Here is a 21,945-nt window from a genome sequence, read left to right as displayed (position 1 = left end):
GGTCTAACATGTGTTGCATAGTTGCAGCTGGATTCGAGACCCTCGTTATGTAATAAACGAGATGCAAAGGTTGTGGGATCGTTGGCCACCTGCGGCAAGTTGTTTTTTCATCCACTTTCATTTCCATTAATTTATCGTTTCTTTATTTCATTTATTAAGCACAAGTAATTTCCCCTATGTTGTCATTGGTGTCAGTGTTTATTGGCTTTTAATGATATGACTAATAAAAATCGGGCCCCTCTGTTAACTTCTCGTTTATAGTTGTAGCTATGTTCTTAAGGTAAGCTTCACCACATTTAATTTAAAAGCCAGCTTCGCCTCAGTGCATTTGTGTTATGCGGTAAAACATACAAACCTCGTGAAGGCAATTTTAGTTTTCTATCCGATTGCATAGTCAATTTGTGCCCGAATTTTCACGAAAAAGAAAAGGTGCGTTAGAATAGAGAAGATACCATAATCAGACATTTTGAGTTATGGTTATTGCTTGAAAATCTTCCTAAAACATGCCGAAAATTTTGGAGGACATTTAAGCTTTGCCTTTAATAGCGGAACGTGATAGCATTAAAAGATCCCTGACTGCTCCTCACGTTTCCCAGCAACGGGAGCTTATCTAACCACAATGGTTACCGCAAAGCACTGGCTACGAGCGCTATATGCACGAAGGTGAGCTTTCTGATAGAAACAGGGCCTCTTGTTATTATTGTTTTGCACTTTTAATATTTCAGTCTGAGAAGATTGAACATAAAAGGCGTGCACTGACGATGTTTTGTTTCATGACATTTGTTTGTGGGCTGTCGTTTTCAAAATTCTGAGGAATAACTTTGTAAAGAATCAAGGTATGAGCAACTTCAGTGATAGAAGAACTTTAGTGCCATATAGAATATATGTACATGGCAATTTTCGCTCACAGGATGCCCGCTGCCGGCGCCGGACGCGGTCACCGTATTTTCTGCAACATGGGGCCCTTAACACTGTCGCATTAAAATAGGCATTTTTGACGGGAGATGACGTGCGTTCAACGCATTTACTGTCCCCTAAGCTCTGCCGAGACAGACGCTGCCACCAGAAGGGTCGCTATTGGGTTTACGATAGGGGTTGGGCATGTGCGTGGTGACTCTTGGTGCTTGAATTATCCGGTGAGGGCTAATATTAGGATTGAAATAATGAAAGCTTGGTCTCATAGCCATGGGCGCCAGCCAGGAACTGCAGTCAGAATCGAATGAACCGAAATATTGAGTTAACCGGAGTGTAGTTAACGAGCCTGCTGTATTAGCACTCCTTGTCATGTCAGCCATGGCCTTGCAGACGGGGCGGCCCCTGGCAGTTCTGCTGCATGGTGCCCCAGGAAGCTACCGCGACTTCTCCGAGAACCTGACTCCCCGACTCATGGGACGTGGCGTGGATGTCCTGGCTCCAAATTTCCCCGGTCAGTTTCTCTTATGATTTCTGGCCATTTTAAGGACAAGATGTTGTCAATTAAAGAGCTCTCACAAATAATCCTAATGACATTTGTGTCTTTGTTTCACTTTGGTGGCGATGACAAGATGAATTTTTTTTGCAGGTTTTCTTGGTCATATCTTGACAAAAGGTAGCAAGCTTGCTGTGCGCCAAAGGAAAATGATAAATTAGGTTAGGCTAAGCTAGTGGATAGCTTTTATGAAGCTCTTTAAGCACTTGTTCAGTGCACAAGATATTTTACAAGTGGTGAAGACCAAGATTGAAAGCTGTGTTTACTTGTCTGTGTTTATACTTATGTCCAGATTGAGGGTGATTCCATCATTAATGATAGATCATCATTTCATCATTGATGATGGATTTTGAGTTCCTTTTGTGCATCTGTATGCTTTTTCCAGCAGCAAAAGACCAGGGAAGCTGCCGTTTCACATTCTCATTTATTTCCGGATGCAGCATAATTATTTCTTTTTGCATATTAACAGTTGACCAAATGATCATGGCTGGTTGTGGCCAGCATTTGTGCTAATACAGGAAGCTGCTTCAAGAGTCGAAGCGTCAACTTTGGTTGTTGACTGCCATTGTACAGCAAACAGTTGTCAGCGCTGCATTTGATGCTTTACTTGCCCTGTTGTTTCTCAAACCCTCCGAATGCTGCTTTCTTTCTTAGTCAAGGGCAAAACTTTCATCTCTGATGTTCTCCTCTATATCCAGCTGCACCATCTTGCTATGAGCTTTATGGTCTCCGATTTGCCAAATTCCTTTGCACTTTTAGTCTTTGTTCTCCTGTTGATGTCGTCACTGTGTCATAGTTGACGTTGTCATTGTGTTGTCATCTGCCATTGTCTCAGTGCAGCCCACAGCGAACTTTTCACACCAGTTTGTTGTCTGTGACCTCCATCTGTTAAGACTTGTACAGATCTCCCTCAGTTTTCTTGGCATACCTACTACTCTGCCCACTACGAAGCTTACATGAACCCAACGTGAGCATGTCATCATAAGGTGTGCCAAAATATTCTGACCGTGTAATGTGTACAGAAGCTTCCTTTTTTCCCAGTTCAACATTCTGATGGTAACCATCATTAGGCAAGATAACAGAATATGCAAGTAGGGCTTGTTATTTGCGGTTGTTGCCCATGCACTGCCAAATGAATTTGTCAGCTCTTACCCGCACTTTGTAAGTAGGTCAGCTTGAGACGTGCTTTGTAGGTGGCAAGCGGATTGACGCAGGCTGAAGCAGGTGCTCACTAAACCATACGTGCTACTGTTTGCTTGCTTTAGTTCAGCTTTACTTCAGTAAGTAGAGGGAGATTCATGAACAATGTAATGAAGAAGAAGATGCACTTCTGGTTTGTAGCTGAGCTTGTGTTTCAGCCTGGGTTTTGTTAATGAGCTTCATGGCCTCATTAGATCACCTGAAATTTGGTGGAGATGCTAGGAATGTTAGCATCCACATTGGAGTAGCAAATAAGTAGCTTTGAGGAGACCCACACGGATTCGTTAGAAAATAAGTGCTCCTGGTGGAGAGGTGATAATTCCACTGCTTTTCTGCAGCAGTGACTCTCATCTGTGACAGCCAGGCTGTTAGCAGAAGGCAGGGTAATGGCAGAATAAACGACGGCTTGAAGCACTGAATGTGAAACAACCAAAAGAATTTCACAAAGCATTTAGGCTTTGTCTGTGAAGTGCTCATTTGTTTTGTGTTTGTAAAGGCACAGCCAATGTTTTTGTTTGTGCTTGTTGGTGTTGCTGCCTTCTAGCATAGCAACAGCTTCTTTTTGTGGCTGCATTGCCAATGAGCAACTCGGCAAGAAGCTGGAAGCAAAGTTTAGACTTTATTAAAAGCAGTCATTTCTATTAGAAATTATTTGCATCATTTTTGTACAGCAGATTGATCATGACTGTGCTGTTTAAAAAGAAAATATGTATTTGCACAGTATTGAAGAGGCGAAAGAAAAACGTGGATGTGAAAAAAATACCTGATATTGTCATTTTCAGCTGCACTGAACAGGGCTATGACCACTACAGCAGTAAAAGCCTCTGTAGAACTCTTTATCTTTGTGTATTACTCTTTGTGTGCCTAGAATTGTAAAGCTTGTATTGTAGCAAAAATTCAAGCGAAGAGCGGATAAGGTCATGCAGTAATCCTTGGAGCTCTTCTAAGTGGTATATGGTGCCTAAATCATTTTGCTGCTTGATTGTACTGTTTGTTCTCCGAGGCTGAAAGTGCCAACGGGTGGTAACATGTAACTGTATATCCTCATGTAAGGGTTGCACCTTGTTTTGTTAAGACTCAGATATCAGAGATGTTTATTGCACTCGATTAAAGAAAAAGAGAGATTTGCACATGTATGCCAATACGAGCTACCCGTACATCACACAGTGAACCGGTAAGACATAGCTCTCACACCCTTTGGTACTCCTCAGGCCTGGAGAGGACGGTAGTCTGTTTTGTCACATCCATAATTCTACCCAAGACTTTGCAAATGCTCCATTATGTGCAGTGCAATACCTTTGCTATACCTAAGCCTTAAGCTTCACCATATTTGAGCTTTGTACTTGTATACTCTTTGTTATATTCGATGCATGTTCCTGTATGCTGCACTGGCTATAAAGATATGTCTGGCAACGTATCCCCGTTGGGTTGGTGTTCTCACTGATGCCCTGGTCATGCAGCTGCTTTACGGCTCCAATGGAGGTTACGTTACTGGCTCTTCTTTTGTTGACATTTGATACCAACCATGCTGAGCGGCCTTCATCGCCGCTGCATGAAGACCGTTGTGTAATTCCCCTGAAGGGCTTCATTATAAATGTAAACAACCTTGAATCTGCCCTGAAAAACAAGCATGCTCGCCACCATAAGCAGTGACCTGAAAATCTGTTATCTTAGCTAGGTTTGATAGTTACCTCAGTAATTGTTGGCATGTAATGTCGGAGCTGGAGCAGCTAATGTCAGACTCACCGAAGTGCACTGTCTAAGGCCTGTGTTAACAGGTGAAGGAGAAAAAAAGACTTGCTGCATGCACGGAGGTTACTCAATGAAAAAAGAAAACTAAATAAAAGAACATGCATGTCTTCACACAGAATGTGAGAAATGTAATACAGGTAACTGCATACATTTCAGGCAGTGTTAAGGTAGCTTACTGCACAAGCATACACCGAGTGCACGGATTGCTCACAAGGCAATGTGCTTGAACGCACATGCTCCTCAGCAGTGCATGAGGGCAGGTGCCATGTACACAAAGCAGTGCTGCCTCTGACATGTTATGCATCCATATGTATGTGTGTGTGTGTGTGTGTGTGTGGGTGTGTGTGTGCGCGTACATACGCATTTATGTATCATGTCTATTTCATAAGACGAATATTGAATGTGCTGTTTGCTGCTGTGTGCAGCATGGAGTGGTGACATCTATGTCAGGCAGCATGAAGTCACCTTGATTTTCTTTACAAGCATCTGCATTGACCGTAGATTGTCTGTTAGACTGTACCCTTTTAAGTCTACTGTCAAACATTATTGTTGCTATTATTATTATTAAACGATGTGAGATTGAGCTAATTGGTGTTCTGCTCCTGATTTTTGGAGAAACGCATTCATTTGTGTCTCAAATATTTTGCGTCATGTGTTTTTTTCTTGTGTACTGAAAGAGTTGGGAATGCACAACATACATACTTGCACAGGGGAAAAAGTGCAACAAGACTGGCTTGCAGAAGTTGAGGTACGAACTACGAGGCGATTCCAACACTGATGCCATCAAGTTGGCCATCTTTCTTCTCACTGAATACTAACTCTGAAGGCAAAGATGAAGCTAAGAAGGAACCTAACACACCACGCAATATGCCTTTATGCCTTTATGCATCAAGATGGCACTCTTGTGAGTTCTATGAAGTGAAACATGTGAGCACATGGCAGGTAGCCTTGTCCAGTGTTGATAATGAATTATGTGGCAAAAATTGTAAGGATATGGGTAGAGTGGACAGTTAATTTCCTTGCATGCTGACACCCACTTTGTGCAAGTGCTTGTTTATATCAGTTTAGTTAGTGAAAATTGCTTTAAATGGAATCTGCATGCTCATGCCTATATTGCTGTAGTAGGTCATGTGCGAGCTTATGAGCCACTCATCGATGCTACCTCTTGCTCATGCCTTTCCTTGAATACTGGCACGTACAGCATTTCAGGGTAAATAATTTTCTTAAATTCTAGGCAACAAGAGAAAGTGTGAACTGATATAGACACGCGTTATATATAATTCGTTATCATCATCATCATCAGCCTGGTTACGCCCACTGCAGGGCAAAGGCCTCTCCCATACTTCTCCAACTACCCCGGTCATGTACTAACTGTAGCCATGTTGTCCCTGCAAACTTCTTAATCTCATCCACCCACCTAACTTTCTGTCGCCCCCTGCTATGCTTCCCTTCCCTTGGAATCCAGTCCGTAATCCTTAATGACCATCGGTTATCTTCCCTTCTCAATACATGTCCTGCCCATGCCCATTTCTTTTTCTTGATTTCGACTAAGATGTCATTAACTCGTGTTTGTTCCCTCACCCAATCTGCTCTTTTCTTATCCCTTAACGTTACACCTATCATTCTTCTTTCCATAGCTCGTTGCGTCGTCCTCAATTTAAGTAGAACCCTTTTCGCAAGCCTCCAGGTTTCTACCCCGTACGTGAGTACTGGTAAGACACAGCTGTTATACACTTTTCTTTTGAGGGATAATGGCAACCTGCTGTTCATGATCTGAGAATGCCGGCCAAATGCAGCCCAGCCGATTCTTATTCTTCTGATTATTTCAGTCTCATGATCCGGATCCGTGGTCACTACCTGCCCTAAGTAGATGTATTCCCTTACCACTTCCAGCGCCTCGCTACCTATCGTAAACTGCTGTTCTCTTCCGAAACTGTTGAATATTACTTTAGTTTTCTGCAGATTATTTTTAGACCCACTCTTCCGCTTTGCTTCTCCAGGTCAGTAAGCATGCATTGCAGTTGGTCCCCTGAGTTACTAAGCAAGGCAATATCATCAGCGAATCGTAAGTTACTAAGGTATTCTCCATTAACTCTTATCCCCAATTCTTCCCAGTCCAGGTCTCTGAATACCTCCTGTTATCAACATTTCGTTATCAACACTGGACAAAGCTACCTGCCATGTGCTCACATGTTTCATTTCATAGAACTCACAGGAGGGGCATCTTGATTCATAACACATGAAAGCATATTGCCTGGTGTGTTGGGTTCCTTCCTAGCTCCATCTTTGCCTTCACAGTTGGTATTCAGTTAGAAGAAAGCTGGCCAACTTGATGGCATCAGTGTTGGAATCGCCTCGTAGTTCGTACCTCAACTTTGGCAAGCCAGTCTTGTTGCACAGTGTAGCATGTCATTTCTGGCAGCAATCAAGAAAGAAGAGGCCCCAGCAATAGCCACGCTGATCTGGCGCCATGTTTCCAGCTCAAGCCACAGTGTGTCATCATTTATGTGGAACAAGACCTACTTCTTCTAGGCGTTTCCTTTGATAAAGCTCAGTACAGTGTACGCCTGACCACGTTTTTTACAGCCTGTTTTATTGCACCGTTATGGTAGATGTCTCCATCAATGTTAAACGCTTTATGTATAGTGTTAGCTTTATGTAACGAGGCAAACTGCTCTGCTCACGCCCATACCACTGGTTGTGTTGTCCTGCGTAGACATGGCCTTCAGCCTGCGCAACAAGTTCTACTGGCACACGGTTGAAGAGCGGACAGCTTTGCTCAGGGACTTCTTCAAGAAACTCGGGGTTCGCAGGTACGTCTCATGCGAGGCGGCGAGTGTTGGGTGCTCAGTTAGGGCATTTTCAGGACACCTTGTATCGGTGGCACCTTTCCCAGTCTTCATCTCCTCTGGCGATCAAATTAAGCATGCAGATGTTCATAATTGATACTGTTTGTCGCTTTCTTTCCGAAAAGGAGTCGATTAAAACGACAAGCTGCTTATCGCTAAAGGTGCTAGTCACTATGTGTATGGTGTTTGTCGGGCTTCCCAGTGCCTAGCCTCTTGACGGTGCTAAGGTGGACACAGGATGATCTTTGTCAAAGCCAAATATGAATACAGTAAATCAGTTCTGGAGAAGGCCACAAGGTGGAGGAAAGTTCAAGAAAGGAAAAGATTTTCATCCACCTGACTGCAGCACGAAGCCACAAGCGAAACCAATACGGGCTTCTTAGAAAGGAAGCTTTGCAGTTGAAGAAAAATTTATCCTGGTCCGGGATTGCCGGACCAGTCCGGGCCAGACCGGGACCGGACTGGCCTGGTCTGCCGGAGATTGCCGGACCAGTCCGGGACGAGTCGTTATCAAGACGGTTGCTCTTCCATCTGAGCTTACCAGGAGACTAGCAGATTGCAGAGCCAGAGCGAATTAATTGGCAACTCGAAGCATTGGGACATAAATACTGGGGCGCAGTACTGATTTGCCATATTCAGTGTCCCAGTGCTTCAAATTGTTGATTAATTCGCCCTGGTTCTGTGATCTGCTAGTCTCCTGGTAAGCTTGGATAGTAGAGGAACTGCCTTGGTAAAGCATTCGTCCCGGGTTCAAATCCAGGATCAGGATGAGTATTTTTCTCAGAACTGCAAAGCTTTGTTTCTGAAAAATCCATGTGATTTTCTTCTGTATCTTTGGTACAGTTGTGCGGATGACAATTTTTTCCTTCCAGAAATCTAAACTTGAGCTTGACAAGGGAGATGTCTAATGGTTTTCACATTCTGCGGGAGATCGCTAGACCCTTTATTGTGACGTCTATTCTGAAATGTTTCTTCATGTCGTAGTGAGCCTCTCATTCAGTAAATTCATGAGGTGCAAGTATCACCTCAGTATATGTACCACTTTCAAAAAATTTTGAGACCACTTCACAGAGGCTCTCCTCTTTCATTCTTTACAGCAGAGGGCCTGTTAATGTAGATTACCTGGATCTTTTGGAACACAAGAGTGTGGCTACGCTTATAGGCGTTTTGAAACACTATCTACATCATGTTAAGCACTTCCCCTACAATACATTCATACAACCCAAACTTGGATATGGATCCATCTGGAGTATGCATATAAAACATAATGGAATAAAAATTAAATGCTTGGAACCGACCACAACTGTACAATCAAATTTATTAATTTCTCATACTCGTACAACATTAGCATTTCCTCTTTTAAAGCAGTACAACCTAAGTATGGCATCTTGCTGCCATATCAGCAGCTTAATTCTGTGTAATTTTTAACTTGGTCAACTTATTTGTGCTTTGTATATGTTTCCCCCACCTGCAGGCTTGTATGTATTGCACAGGACAAACACTACTAATCCTTCGCCCAACCTCGCATTCGGTCACTTTTCCAGCCTCTTTGTCTTCTTTTTTTTAATGCTACAGACTGGAATGGCCTGCCCCATTATAACGGAGAAAATATCTGGCAGTCGGCGTTTGTAATTTACATAAATATTCATTACCTACCATAAAGAATTGTGACCTTGCCTTTATTTATGCCCTGTGTGTACATTTTCATGTATGTTCTTATTGTGAATTTTTGTGTTTTGCTTATGTGTGTATGTATGTAAATCCCACAACTTAGTCTTTATGGAAATACAAGCAAGGTGGAGATGTCAACCGCATACTGAATAAAAGAATCTTGGTGTGTCCAGGACTTAACTCGGGCTCTGCCAAGTGGGGCACTACGAATATAATACCACAGCTCTTGAAGCACTGCATAGTTTGGCGCAGCTATACTTGTGATGTTGCCTCGAAAATATAGGGTGCGGTGTGTAGCCCCACAGCAAGGGTGTCGGAAGCCCATGGCTGTGATTGCGAGTCACACTGCTCTCCCCTAGGTGTCACTGCAGTGGTGACCGAGGAGAAGAGGGCTAAAGCTGCAATTGTAATGATGGCTTTTATAAATTCAGGGAATGTAAGGGTAGAAGCTTGGGTGGTTGGTCTAACGTGATTGCACAATGACACGGACAGCACTAGGCCACTGCTTTTGTTGCTGCCATCCTGTTCTGTACAAAGTCCAAATGCGAAGAGAATGAGTGGCCTGCGCACTGCATGCTGGTGATGAATGTATCACGTGATGGGCTGTGGGTGCGAAGGTGAGCCCAGTAGATGGTAGCTTGATGTGCCCCGTTTCCTGCATACCCATTGTTAAAGGTTACGTGATCAAGCCTGCAGTGGCCTACAGCCAAGTATGGGACGCATCTATGCGCTCAACAGCTTATTGCATAATGCTCGGCCTTCAACATGCACCATATGTTGAAGGCCATCTGCTGCGGTGGCCTTCAACATTGAGTGAGGGCTTGTGGTCAGCAAGTGAGATCTGTTTATATTTGTCTGTGCACGCATGATGCTATGCTTGCTTAGTTTGTAAACAAATGTTTGCTGAAATACTAGGAGCCATACTTTGTGTAATTGTATAATATTTTGCCATCACTATCAATGATATGCAAAATAGTATTTGCATTAGCAGACACGGACATGGAAAATGGGTACAGGACATGCGAAGAGCCACTGTGACTGGATCAATGCTTTGTCTTATGGGTGAAACTGTCACTCTTAATGCTTTATCACAATTCTGTAAACATTGCTAAAAAGGAATGTATGATGACACCTCATTCTCAGTCGTACGTAAACACCTACAAAAAGCACATAAGACCAAATCAGAACATCTCCTACGAGTAAGCAATTTTCCTCTTCTGGAGCTGTAATTGCGATGGAAAATAAGCTCTTGTTGTGAGTTTCAAGCATGGGTATTGTTTTGTGTGGCATTTAAGATGTATCTGCAGTTTCATGCGGGGGATCTCCGTGGGTGATGTGCACGTTAAACATATGTCCCAAAATGTCTGCAGAAAGTGTATGAAGTGGCCTATATGAAATGGAAGCACACCTGCGTGTCAAATGTCAACAGGAGCCTCGGTCAGGCCCCATGACCTTTAGCTCATTTAGGTTGTTTTTTTCCAGCATCTCTGGCAACATGGAATAGACAGCCCCTGGAAATTTTTTCAATTAGATGACATTGTATATTATGTTTGGTCTTTTGTCATCATTGCTGTATATGTAAGGCTCACTGCTTAATCGTTAGTGTTATGTCATCATTGCTGTGCATATAAGGTTTGCTGTTTAATCGCTCTTTCTTACACAGTTGATAACGTGTTCCTTTTTTCGTTTGCTGTTATAATTATTGCTCCAATACTCGTCCTGTGACCCACAACCACTAAGGGCCTGAGAAAGGCTGACACTATTGATAAAGAAACAAACAAATGAATAAATAAGGCACTTAGGAAAATTATGCAGTGGGCTAGTTGGTCCGACATACTTAACAGTGTTGCGCAGAGCGACAAAGGGACAGGACTTGAGCGAGAAAACACACGACACCTGCGCCTAGGTGTTGTGTGTTGTTTTCTCGCTCAAGTCCTCTTCCTTTGTCGCTCTGCTCAGCAGTGTTAAGTAAATAAAGTATAACTTCAAATGGGAGCTGGGTTTGCTTTTGTTTGCTGTGGAGGAGAAATGTTGCAGCCTGCTCTGTCATCTATCGTGCGGCTACATCAGGCTGCGCAGTGAGTAGCAGTGTAACGAATGAGTCGAAGTGATTGCCAAAACCGCGTCATGTCCTGCTTCCACGTGGCCACCTTGTTCATCAGGACACACACACACCTCCTGTGATACAATACTGAAGCTTCCTTTGGGTAAATTATTTAGGGTGCTTTGAGGCTTCCCAGTGTCTTTTCAATGATCTTAAGGTCGAGGATCTTCATCTAATGCAAAACAGTGACAAGTCGAAAATGTCATGTTTAATGTGCAGTGGAATTATTGTTGGTCGCTTGGTTCAGCAGCCTTATCGCTTTTCACCGACACGTGTTCCTGAATTTCCTTGTTGCAGGATCGACACGCTAGTTTCCCACAGTGCATCCATCTACCCAAGCCTCCGGCTGCTTCTGGAGGACAGCGATGGCCCCAAGATCGACTCCCTGGTCCTGCTGGCGCCAAACTCGCATGTTGCACCCAAGTCAGTGGGCCTACCTCCTGTGTGCACTTCTCTCATAGCACTTCAATCGTGTGACAGTACAAAAAGAAAAGGGAGCATAACGTGTCAGCTTAACTTTAACTGATTGGACTGTGTTTCATCTGTCCAGAGCACAGTGGCGAACTGAATAGGCACGTGTTGCTTGTGTCGGGGACTCGCAAAATGCTGCAGCTTAGAGAGCCCTCTGGAGTTTTTTGCAATATTATCTAGGTGGAAATCTAGCACCACTGTCTATGTGGATTTCCTAATGGGCAGTGTGCCATTATGGCACTGCCAAGATGTGGGTGTGTGAGGCTTGGTTTCAAACATGACTTGGCCTAAAACCACGGTGGTCTAAGAATAGCATGAGAGGTGTGTGAACGGCGCCCATTCCAGCATACCGGTTTTGCGTGCGCTTGAGGCAGTTTCCGTAAGATGGCGCGTATCATGCGGGAGCCACACGCGAACGAACACAGCGAAAGATGAAAAAGCGAACGCAGAGTGTGAGATGGAAGACGCGAGCCACGATAGGCGGAGACCAATGAGAGTGGCCCCTTCAGTGACGTGCGTAGGGGAAACTGGTGTTATGCGGACCCGCCCAACCGCTCGTTTCGTACTATCGTCTGCTCGTGCTTGCTTGGTTGGTTTGGTCTCGTTCACACTTGTTTCTATCATCAAGGTGAGAAATAAATGGGCGAACAGGTTCGCAAAACAATTCACACTGCAAGAAACCGTGCAAAAGCAGCACACGTATACCAGTGCAAAGCATAGAAGTGCTCGCAACTGCGTGCGACGAACGCAAACGATGATGTGATGCTGCTGAGGCTTCACCCTTTAGAACGAGCTGGCGGCCCCCGAACATAAAGCGCCATCACTCGGAGGATGGCAGAAGCGCACGCAAGTTATCAGCGCGCCCTCAGCATGGCGAGGCGCTGCCGTTTGCACACCTCTCATAATATTCTTACACTGTGCCTAAAACACAATCATGGCTGCACAGATAAAGATTTTTTAGAACAAAATATTCATAAAAGGTTTTCATTCAAGCGTGTTACATCTTTCAATAAAGTTTACTCACCTACAAGTGCATAAGCAAGTGAGGAAAAAACAAGAACAGACTACAAGCTGTCACACAGTGAGCGCACACCTTGATGTAGGCTCTCCAACTTTAGTGGCCCTCTAGAACATATTACATTTCGTATAATTATACGTCCAAGCACAAGTTATCACAGTTGGGTAAGAAATGCTCTTGTGTGATTGTATTAACGAAAAAACAGCTCTTTTCATGCAGTTTTAGTAGAAAGTGAACTATTGTGACAGACGGAAGGATGCTAGCCAGGCATGGCTTCAACGTGTCGTACTCACCACATCTCATCATCCTCATCCATGCAACAGGATTGCAGTTCCAGTTTTCTCTCTAGGTAATATTGTGAGAAACTCTATCGGGAGCTGCACTAGCGTTTACCAAGTAATTATGATCCTCATCTGCTTGGGCCACGGCTACTCGCACAGTAAAAGGTGTGCAGATGCACGGCTTATGCTGTTTCCACTCGCCGTGTGCCGGAAGTTTTTTCCAAAGTGCAAGAAATCCACTTTCTATCCAAGTAACACATCGGCAGTTGGCAGGCTTTAAATTTAAATCCTTTTTGTGGATGATGCGTTGCTGAAATATTCCAAAGTTTTTTTAGCCTGGAAATTCAAACAAAAGGTTAGACTTATAGTAATTAGGACAGTTAGGGTTTCGCAAGCAACATGTCCTCTTCATCGCTGTCATTGTTACTTGAGGAAACATATCTCGTAATCACTATTGGAGTGCTCTGAACGCATGGGCATGTAAAAAAATCCACGGGCTCTTTGCACGGGTCTGCCATGTCAGAAAACAAGATACACAAGCAACACTGACAGATAAGTCTTGTCACACCATTATGTTGTTTAAGAACAAATCTAACCATCAAATTTTAGTCCAACCAACTTTTGTGCAGATGGCACAGATTCTCTACAGACGTTTCATGTGAGTGAATTATCTTGGGAATCGCAGGCAGTGTACTTACGTAAAGTGTTACATGGTTGCCTTGGGTATGGACAGGGGTGTACATCGTTCCCTAGATGAGTGGACTCGAATATGGCACTTTCATGACACCCCCCCAATATGGCGTGCCTAATAACCAGATCGTGGGTTTGGTTTGTGAAAGCCCTGAATTTGATGTTTTGAGGTATCTGATTCTTATGCTTGTGATATCACAGTTGCCGTGCCGAATGTCCGCTATTGGCCCAAATGTGGACAGCTCGTTAACAGGCAAAGTTATGCATATAGCGAAGAGAGTAGCTCCATGCGCAGACAGCAAGCTAGAAATTACTGCATGCAGTTTGCGTGCCATTGTCTGTGTAGTTCAACTGCGGGAAACACAAATCTGGCAGTTGTACTGCCTCACACATAGCATAAAAAAAAAGAAGCCACACTGTTATTCGAATTATCTGCAGGGTTACTTGCCACGACCTAAAGCGTTGTGGCATTGGCTATTTAGTGAAACCCCAATCATTCGAAGTCTTTTAATTCGGATGGATGGATAATTTGAACAGCTCTGTTGGTCCCAATAAAGTCCTCTGTTTGAACAGAGAAGGAACTCTCACAAATTCAAACTCCAAGAACTATGCAACAGTTATTTTTATCAATATTTCTCAATCCCATGGGCTGCTTTTTAGTCCAAAGGGGAAGGTTGATGCATCACTAGCGACTGTGAGGAAAGATGTGCGGGAAGCCAAGGCCGAGTGGGAGCAAGAAGAGCGGTGAGCGTCCTCCTTTCCCATCCAGCTTAAAAGGAGCAAGGAGGAGACCGTAGCACATGTCCAACTACGACACTCCCCCCTCACTCCCAGCATGCACTTGATCACATTACTGCATGCCGTCTTCTGCCTCTCCCCCCCTCTCTGCTAGGGTGCACTTGATCACATTACCGCACGTTTGATCCTGTCATCTCCGACATTGGGCACGTGGGAGGATGGTGCAGATCAAGCCACCATCCTTCCCGGATCACCCTTGCACCTTCTCCCCCGCACCCACAGCAAAGGGCATGCGTGGTGTGATCTTATCACGCTTGGAATTTGTAAGGAACCTAAGCATCTGCTGGTACATGTTGTTGCATGCTGATGAAGGAAAGATAAGACTTTCAATGAGGGCCCAGTGACAGTTTTGGTTTGGTGTGCTGTACCGTACAATTGATCGGGCACTATACTTTTAAAGAGGCTTTTCTTAGTTCAAACTCCATTTTATTCAAATAAATTTCCGGTCCCCTTGAACTTCAAATTAACAAGATGCTACTGTATAAGTGATTCAATATTTCAAGTTGTCATTTTTAGATATGTGTAGTGGGGCACAGTTAAAAACTTAAATTTTCAGGACAGAAAGGTGTTTCTCAGAGCAGCTTTCTCGCGTAACCAATAGGTTTTCAACGCCAAAACAAGAAAATTTTCCACAGGGCTGCAGGCGATGTTAATGGTTGGTACCATTGCATGTCAGATATGGCTAGGCTTTAAATGCAATGCAACGTTGTCTGGTGCTTATATAGTAAGAAAATCCTGCACTGGTGGTAGTAGTAGTAGTAGTAGTAGTAGTAGTAGTAGTAGTAGAAAACGCTATTTGTTGTATTATAATGAAGTCAAAGAGGGTGGAGCCCTCAGTCCAGGGCCCCATTTGCTGCTGCTATCCAGGTGGCCCGGTCAATAAGGTACCACAGGTCATTGTAGGCTCTGCTGGAAAGAGTGGCTTTCCATTGGGATGGGTAGGTGTTGGGTACTCTAGGAAGGCCGGGTGGTTTGGACCATCCCCATGTAGAATGGCAGAGGTTTGAGTGTCCTTCACAGAAAGGACATTTGTCAGGGTACTGGGTAGGGTAAAAAGTGTGGCGGAGAGCAAGGCTGGGGAACGTATTAGTTTGGAGCTGGCGCCAAGCGACTGCATGTGTTCACGTGTTGTGCAGGGAACATTTTATGGGATAGTCTGTAGTGTTGCAGTACATGCCTGTATGCAAGTCGTATCTTTTACCCCTTGTCTGGGTTGGCCTAGCCTTCCACCGGCACCCGAAGGATGAGGCCTTGAGCTGTCGCATGAACACGCTCATTGTCAGGAAGAGACACATGCTCAGGTGTCCAAACTAGCTGAACTAGTGGGATATGTTGGTTCTTGTGTAGCAGTTTATGAGCCATTGGGGAAATCCAGTCTTGCACGTAGTTTCAGCATGCTTGCTGGGAATCTGTAAGAATATATATTATCTGGGTGTTGAGCACTGATGGCAAGGGCTCTCGTACATTCTTCAGCTGCCGTGCAGCTGTCAGTGCGTATTGTGGCTAATAATACTGGTTCGGTCTTTCCAGTCAGTCACTGATACCACTTTGGCTGTAATGTCGGGGTAGCACGCGGCATCTGTATAGAACGTGTTGAGGTCATTGCCATATGCCTGGTGCAGTGCCATGTGCTAGAAATACAGCTTATTGCGTTGCTAGGCACCATCCAGTCATCTTTGACTCCTATTGTTGACATGCAGGTGGTTGTCCACCTGTGTGTTGTCAGGAACCTGCCTAGCACTAGTTCCTCAAGTTCACTACTGATACAATGTGGCCTATATTGTACAGCATAGCTGTGCCTGAGCCAAGTGGTGCTCTGTGCCTCTGCTATGTCTTTCTTGCTTCTTCTTTCTCCCTTATGTACTTTGGTCTGTTTTATTTTTTATATTTGGAATAGCCAACGCTTCGGTGGCCTGTCTTCCCTTGGTAATAGTATCACTTAATAAACAACAATTACATATGTTCAAAACCATAGAAGTAAGCTTTGAGCAGATGAAGAAATAGTCTTAGTTTTCAATTCATCCTGTGCAAACCAGTTTATTTCAAATTTGTAACTAGTGGTAAATAGAGACTTTAAAGACAGAGACTAGACAGAGTATCTTTAACAATACAAAAAGACATGACACAAGGCTGGAGAACACCACAGGGCCAAGCGCCTACTCGTAACTAAATTTTATCCATACTCAAAAAAGCATTACAGTGACACCTCGTTCATAAGTTTTGGAAAAAAACACCAGAAAAACACACTAACTGCGAAAGCTATAATCCAAAGTAACTAAAGAATTTGACAGACTCAGCTGCAGTTGACACCTATGTAAAGTGAAGCGTTGCACAAATCGTTGCAGTGCGAAATGCCGACGTGCACCAAGCTAGTGGGGCCCAAGCGACCCGAGACGCATGCTGTCATTCGTCTATTGCGTAGTGTTTTAAGATGGTGATGGGAAACCGAAACGAAATTGAGCTGGTGAGCAACGTTAGAATACGATGCCTATGATGCCACCAGAGTGAAACATGAGGCTCAGCTTGCGTCGCCTGCAGCAGGGAACAGTGACGCGTTTGGGTTACTGTAGATTAAAAGTGTGCAGTGCACTTCCAACTGCACTATGCCCCACGTGCTGTGAAACAGATAGCTGGAGATGCTTACAGCGATAGGACTGGCGGCGATAGCTGTGAAATGCAGCTATCGCAGTGTGAAATGCAGCATGCGACGACCTGGGAGATTTGCTGGTACCGGAATGGGAAACTCTGTGCGCGCCGGCATTTTCACGTGAGACGAACAATTGAGTACCGTGGGGAAGCTGCTGAGGTGGGCAGCTACTGTTCTTGATTGCGCACGCCTTGCGTCTTTTATTGCAATAGCAATTATATGGACACTCCAGGTGCATTTCTACCATTGCCATGAGGTTCCGTATAAAGTCCAAGGGTGATAAAATTGTCGCCACGTGCCGTATGCTGTATGTGCGGGTGAAAACGTGTGAGGGTGAGCCAACGAATGTGCCTTGGCTCAATCTCTAGAATAAAAAACAGAAACAGCGCAACACAGGACGAGTGAGTAAAAAGCACAGGACAGTGTCGCGCTGTTTCTGTTTTTTATTCTAAAGATGGACCAAGCAGCCCCTTTGAACACATGGCTCGATCTCGTGTGCGTGAGCAAGAAAGGCCGGGCAGAAGGCATGCCCCTCTCCTGTCGTGTGTAAGGCATGGGGGTGTGGTGCGGGAAGTTGGGGGGGGGGGGGGAGGTGTTCATTCTTCTCCGGCGGCTGCTGCTTACGGCACTACCCCCAGGGCCACGTAGCAGCTTTTGAAATGCAAAACGCCTCAAATATTGCGTAAGCGCTCCATCACTGGCACTCACTGATAATGAAGTGTTGTACCTTGAGAAGAACCTAGAGAATGCTTTGTAATTACTTCTAGTGGGCGCTTATCAGCTTTGTTGCACATTTGGTTGTCGCCTTTGTGGCACATTCGTTTATGCATCTGTCTGCGCATTTATTTGAGCACACAGTGGCCTCCTTGCATGTTTTTCTGAATAAAGCTTGTCAGGTGAAGTCTAGCGCTCTGTCCTGTCCCCACCCTTTTTTCTGTTAGTCTTGTTCGTGCTAGCAACTATGTCACAGAAACTGACTAATGCACTCAGTGTCTTTTCCTGCAATGTGAGCTGCTTGTTACTGCCATGTTCTGATCCCTCTGTTTCAATAATATACACTTGCCAGTGTCTTTTTGTGCTCATGTTATAAAGTACAGCTATACCAACTCACCCAACCTTCCTTCCTATTGAGATAGACACTGAAATAATAGTTTTCACTTCGTTGGGCACACAGGAAACCCTTAAAATATTCTTACGATAGCTTCAACAGCGAGTTTTAGGAGATTGTGTTGCAGTAATAAAACTTCTCTATAACATGCTCTTGAAAATGATGTCCAGGTTTTTTTCTCACATATGTATGAGCTGTAAGTTGAATGAGGAGCACCTACTTTGCTATGAGGTACGGCATCCTCCAGTTTTTTTCGTGGTTGGGCATCCAACAGAAAACGTAACAGCAAGACATTGTCTTTTCCACTGTTTCTGTTAAATGTCCCATTGTGTACTAATTAAACCAATTTGGCATCTGTGATGGTTCACAAGTGCAAGATCAGCTCGACTGACGAGTGCCGCTTTGCTAGCTCCAGTCGCATCTGCCTGCTTAGGCTGCCCTTCTATCAGCAGTTCAGTGTAGCCACTTGGGGCAGCAAGCCAACCTCTCCCTTAGCGTTGTGGGAAGTTTCGGGAACCTTAAAGTATTGGAGGACTATGTGCCCATGGTCAGAAAGCTTTGCAGTAATTAATTTCTATAATGACAATGGAGTGACACTTGCACAGAACACAGAACCTACTGTATGCCAACTTAGTGTCATTGGCACAAGCATTTTACGCAGGGGTAAAATTGGTCACGTAAGCTTCCCCTGACGTGCACAGCGTGAAGTCGTAGCTTTTGTAAAGTCGGTCACCCTTCCTTACCATTCTTGTGCCTTTGACTGACAGCCTCCTGAAGCCGCTCTGGGTGACTGAGTGTATGATCCAGGCGTACCGTTCCTCTCTGCTGCGCCCTCTTGTGTCTGCATTGGTGCTCTTCATGAGCTACTCGGGAATCGTGCCTGTCAAGCCTGTGGTGCAGGACATCTTACTCTCACTCACCACGTACAAGTGGTCAGGCTTTGACAAGGCAAGTATCTCACCCTTTTGTGCGTATCAGTCGTCTGCCAGGTTTGAGCCAAGCATTGTCCGATGCCATCTGTTACCAATCTCTGAAGAAACGTTTAAGTGGGACGTAACATCAATCATACAATGCAGGAGTGAAAGATTGTTGGTGAAACCACTGAAGACCACTCTGCTTGGCAGTAATTATTTGTTTGCTGGAAAAATATATTTTACATAGCATTTAAAAGTAGTTTAAAACTGAGCCTCGAACCTTCTGGAAATTTTTGTTGCGTAAATATGGTCCAAGTTTATTAGCCTACTCTATTTACTTGATCATAATCCACTTTCTTCCTAAATACCTTGCTTAAAATTTGGTATTCGTGTATGATGGAAGTGTGAAACCAAAACTGCAATAAAGACTATTTCTGTTCATCTGATGCTGATGGGACCTGTGAAATTGGTCGAATTAAACGAGAGGCAGAAAAAACACCCAAACACAACGCCAATTCATTTGGCATTATTTTCCTTGATTATAGCACAACCTCAAGTCGAACACACACCCACTATTTGTGGGTTCAAAGCAGAAAACTAATGCAGAATTGGTAGAGCGCTCAAACAAAGTAGAAATCCAATGTGTACCCGATTTTTTAGCAAGGAAAGCGTAGCATGCCTCCATTTCTGGTGACAACAAATAGACAAAACTAGGGAATGTTACCATCCCAGAATATAAATTTATTATTGTCCATCGTCATCACTCTCAGACACCACTTTACCGCTGTCTGTGAAGAACCACAACATGTCATCCTTCATACACTTCATAGCAAATTCGATATTCTGCATTTATCAAGTGACTCTGCAACAATTGCAAATGGGATGGTGGCCCACGGTCAAGCTAACCACTTTGGTAGTTCATCCTGTACGATATTGGACCTTGCTGTCGAGTGAGGGAGTGGGCTGATGTTGAGGGGGACTCCGATGTTGAGGGGGACTTGGAGAAATTAAGGTTTATTTACTTCATGTGCAGGATTAGAAACGGAACAGTAAAAGTTAATCGACGGCCGGCAGCAAATCGTACACTGCGGCCCGTTGCAAGAAGGTCTCTCGCTTTCCTATGGTTCTCTGGCTTATAACCTCTTCAGTCTGTTGGTCTCATGTCCTTTTCATCCTATTGTAGGGCCCATGCAAGTGACGTCATGTTCGGCCAATGAGGACACTTCCTGGGCTCTATCCTTCGATGGCCGCATCCGTGCGACGTTGCCTCCTTACTTGGTCGTTCTTGAATGACCGTCTAGTGCTGCAAAGCAGCTTTTCTCGGGACTAAGGTCAACTACCTCGAACTGTGCCGGACTGCAGGTACACTTTTGGGAAGCGTCACACAGCGGAGGCTCCATGCACGGTACATAAGGGTGGGATAGCCAACCTGTCTGGCATGTCCAGTAGCGTGATCGATGCGCACCATAATTGGAATGTGACGGCGAGTGGTTGTGCTCGAAGAACTTGACCACTGCTAACTAATGGTCCATATCTAACAGCTCCTCCTTGCCCCGGAAGTTCGGAACGGACGGTGAACTCGATTCGGTGGCCATGAAGAATGTGATGAAGCCTGTAGTGCACTGGCGACGAGCTTTGTGTGATGAATTCCTGGATCCCGTGCCCTGGATCAAGTGCAATTCCTGGATAACATGCAAGCAGAGGCTCTTTAACCCCGACCCACGAGTCTCTTGTTATATCAAACTCAACCCTTGTGTTTGTTTCTCTTTGTCAATTTTGGTGAAGGAGATCCAACCACTCCTCTAAACTGTTTTCCACATCTCCTTGAATGCCGGCAAGGCCAGTGTGATATTGCAATTGCAAGAGAACTGTGAGAAAACTAAACAATTATTGAAAACAATCATTATAACCATACACATGCACAGTTTTGAAGCTACGAGGATGACTTCCAGCCCAAAATACAACTACATACCTCGTTATTCAAAGGAAAGAAGGCAATACATCAATTTACTGAAACAACTGGCTCAAAATAACCAATGCTTCAAAACACCTTGGGTAGCCTCACTTCATGAACAGCCTTTTTATTCTCTATATCACAGTGGACTACTTATCGCATCCACTGGTACCACTGAACAGCCGCGTCAACCCTGCGGATACATACACAAAATCGCGCCAATTTTGTGTTCACTATTCACAATGCATGCTTGTATCTTACACAGGCATTTCCTAATGCTTACTCATGTTTCTTCCTTTTGTGCATACAGGACACACCTTAAATGAACATCAAAATTAAACTTGCGTAACTTATGCACTCACAAGCACCTTTGAAAATACCGCATCTGCTATTAACTACGCCTACGCATGCTTAATTGAAAACTCGGAATGCTGCCGTCATCCACACACGTGAGTGACCCGCTCACGTTCTGTTTCCTTCCGTCCACTCAGGACATGCACTAATAGAATCGTACCAACGCTGCTCAGTGCAAATGATGCACTTATTGAAAACCAACATGCTTAACCTGAGCAGAAAACTTCAAGAATACTTCTTAAAAAAATGCACTAATACACACGCACGTTACTATACTCACGGACATCTTTCTGTGGATATGAAGGGAAAGCTACAGGCGCGTGGCTGCTACACATGTGTTAACGCGCCAAGTAATCTGGCAGTGTTTGATAGTGCTTTTGGTTGCTCGGAACAGACGCTGAATCGACGTAGCTTCCACGTGCGAAGGTTTCACATTTGCTCAAACACGGAAGGAAAAAGCCGCAAGATAAGGAAACTTTAATGCTCAGTGGTAAGTTCTGTCTTATTTCACTGTTGCCAGTAAGGTGCCTATGTTCTCTCTTTCCCAGCCTAAACTACCATGGATTAAAATGCGGCACTCTTTCCAGAAGCACTCTCACTTGTGCACGCTTTGCCTCCATAGCTTCGGATCCCTTCATAGCCACAGAAAGTTGTCCACAAGTATGT

The 21,945-nt window shown here is 44.4% G+C and overlaps 1 protein-coding gene across 1 annotated transcript in view; it reads left to right on the top strand.

The window, feature by feature from the left end:
* The window catches only part of LOC126531902 (uncharacterized), a 41,131-nt gene that overhangs the window by 12,486 nt on the left and 6,700 nt on the right, over window positions 1–21,945 (top strand). The window contains exons 3-6 of the mRNA XM_055070678.2: window positions 1,306–1,426; window positions 7,137–7,233; window positions 11,342–11,467; window positions 18,825–19,005. Coding sequence (XP_054926653.1) covers window positions 1,306–1,426; window positions 7,137–7,233; window positions 11,342–11,467; window positions 18,825–19,005 — 525 coding nt within the window. The remainder of the gene's footprint in view (window positions 1–1,305; window positions 1,427–7,136; window positions 7,234–11,341; window positions 11,468–18,824; window positions 19,006–21,945) is intronic.

The sequence above is a fragment of the Dermacentor andersoni genome, chromosome 4 (assembly GCF_023375885.2).
Source record: "Dermacentor andersoni chromosome 4, qqDerAnde1_hic_scaffold, whole genome shotgun sequence".
In the NCBI taxonomy this organism is placed as follows: Eukaryota; Metazoa; Arthropoda; class Arachnida; order Ixodida; family Ixodidae; genus Dermacentor; species Dermacentor andersoni.
The sequence above is the reverse complement of the archived record's forward strand: the minus strand, read 5'-3'. Positions and strand labels throughout refer to the sequence as shown.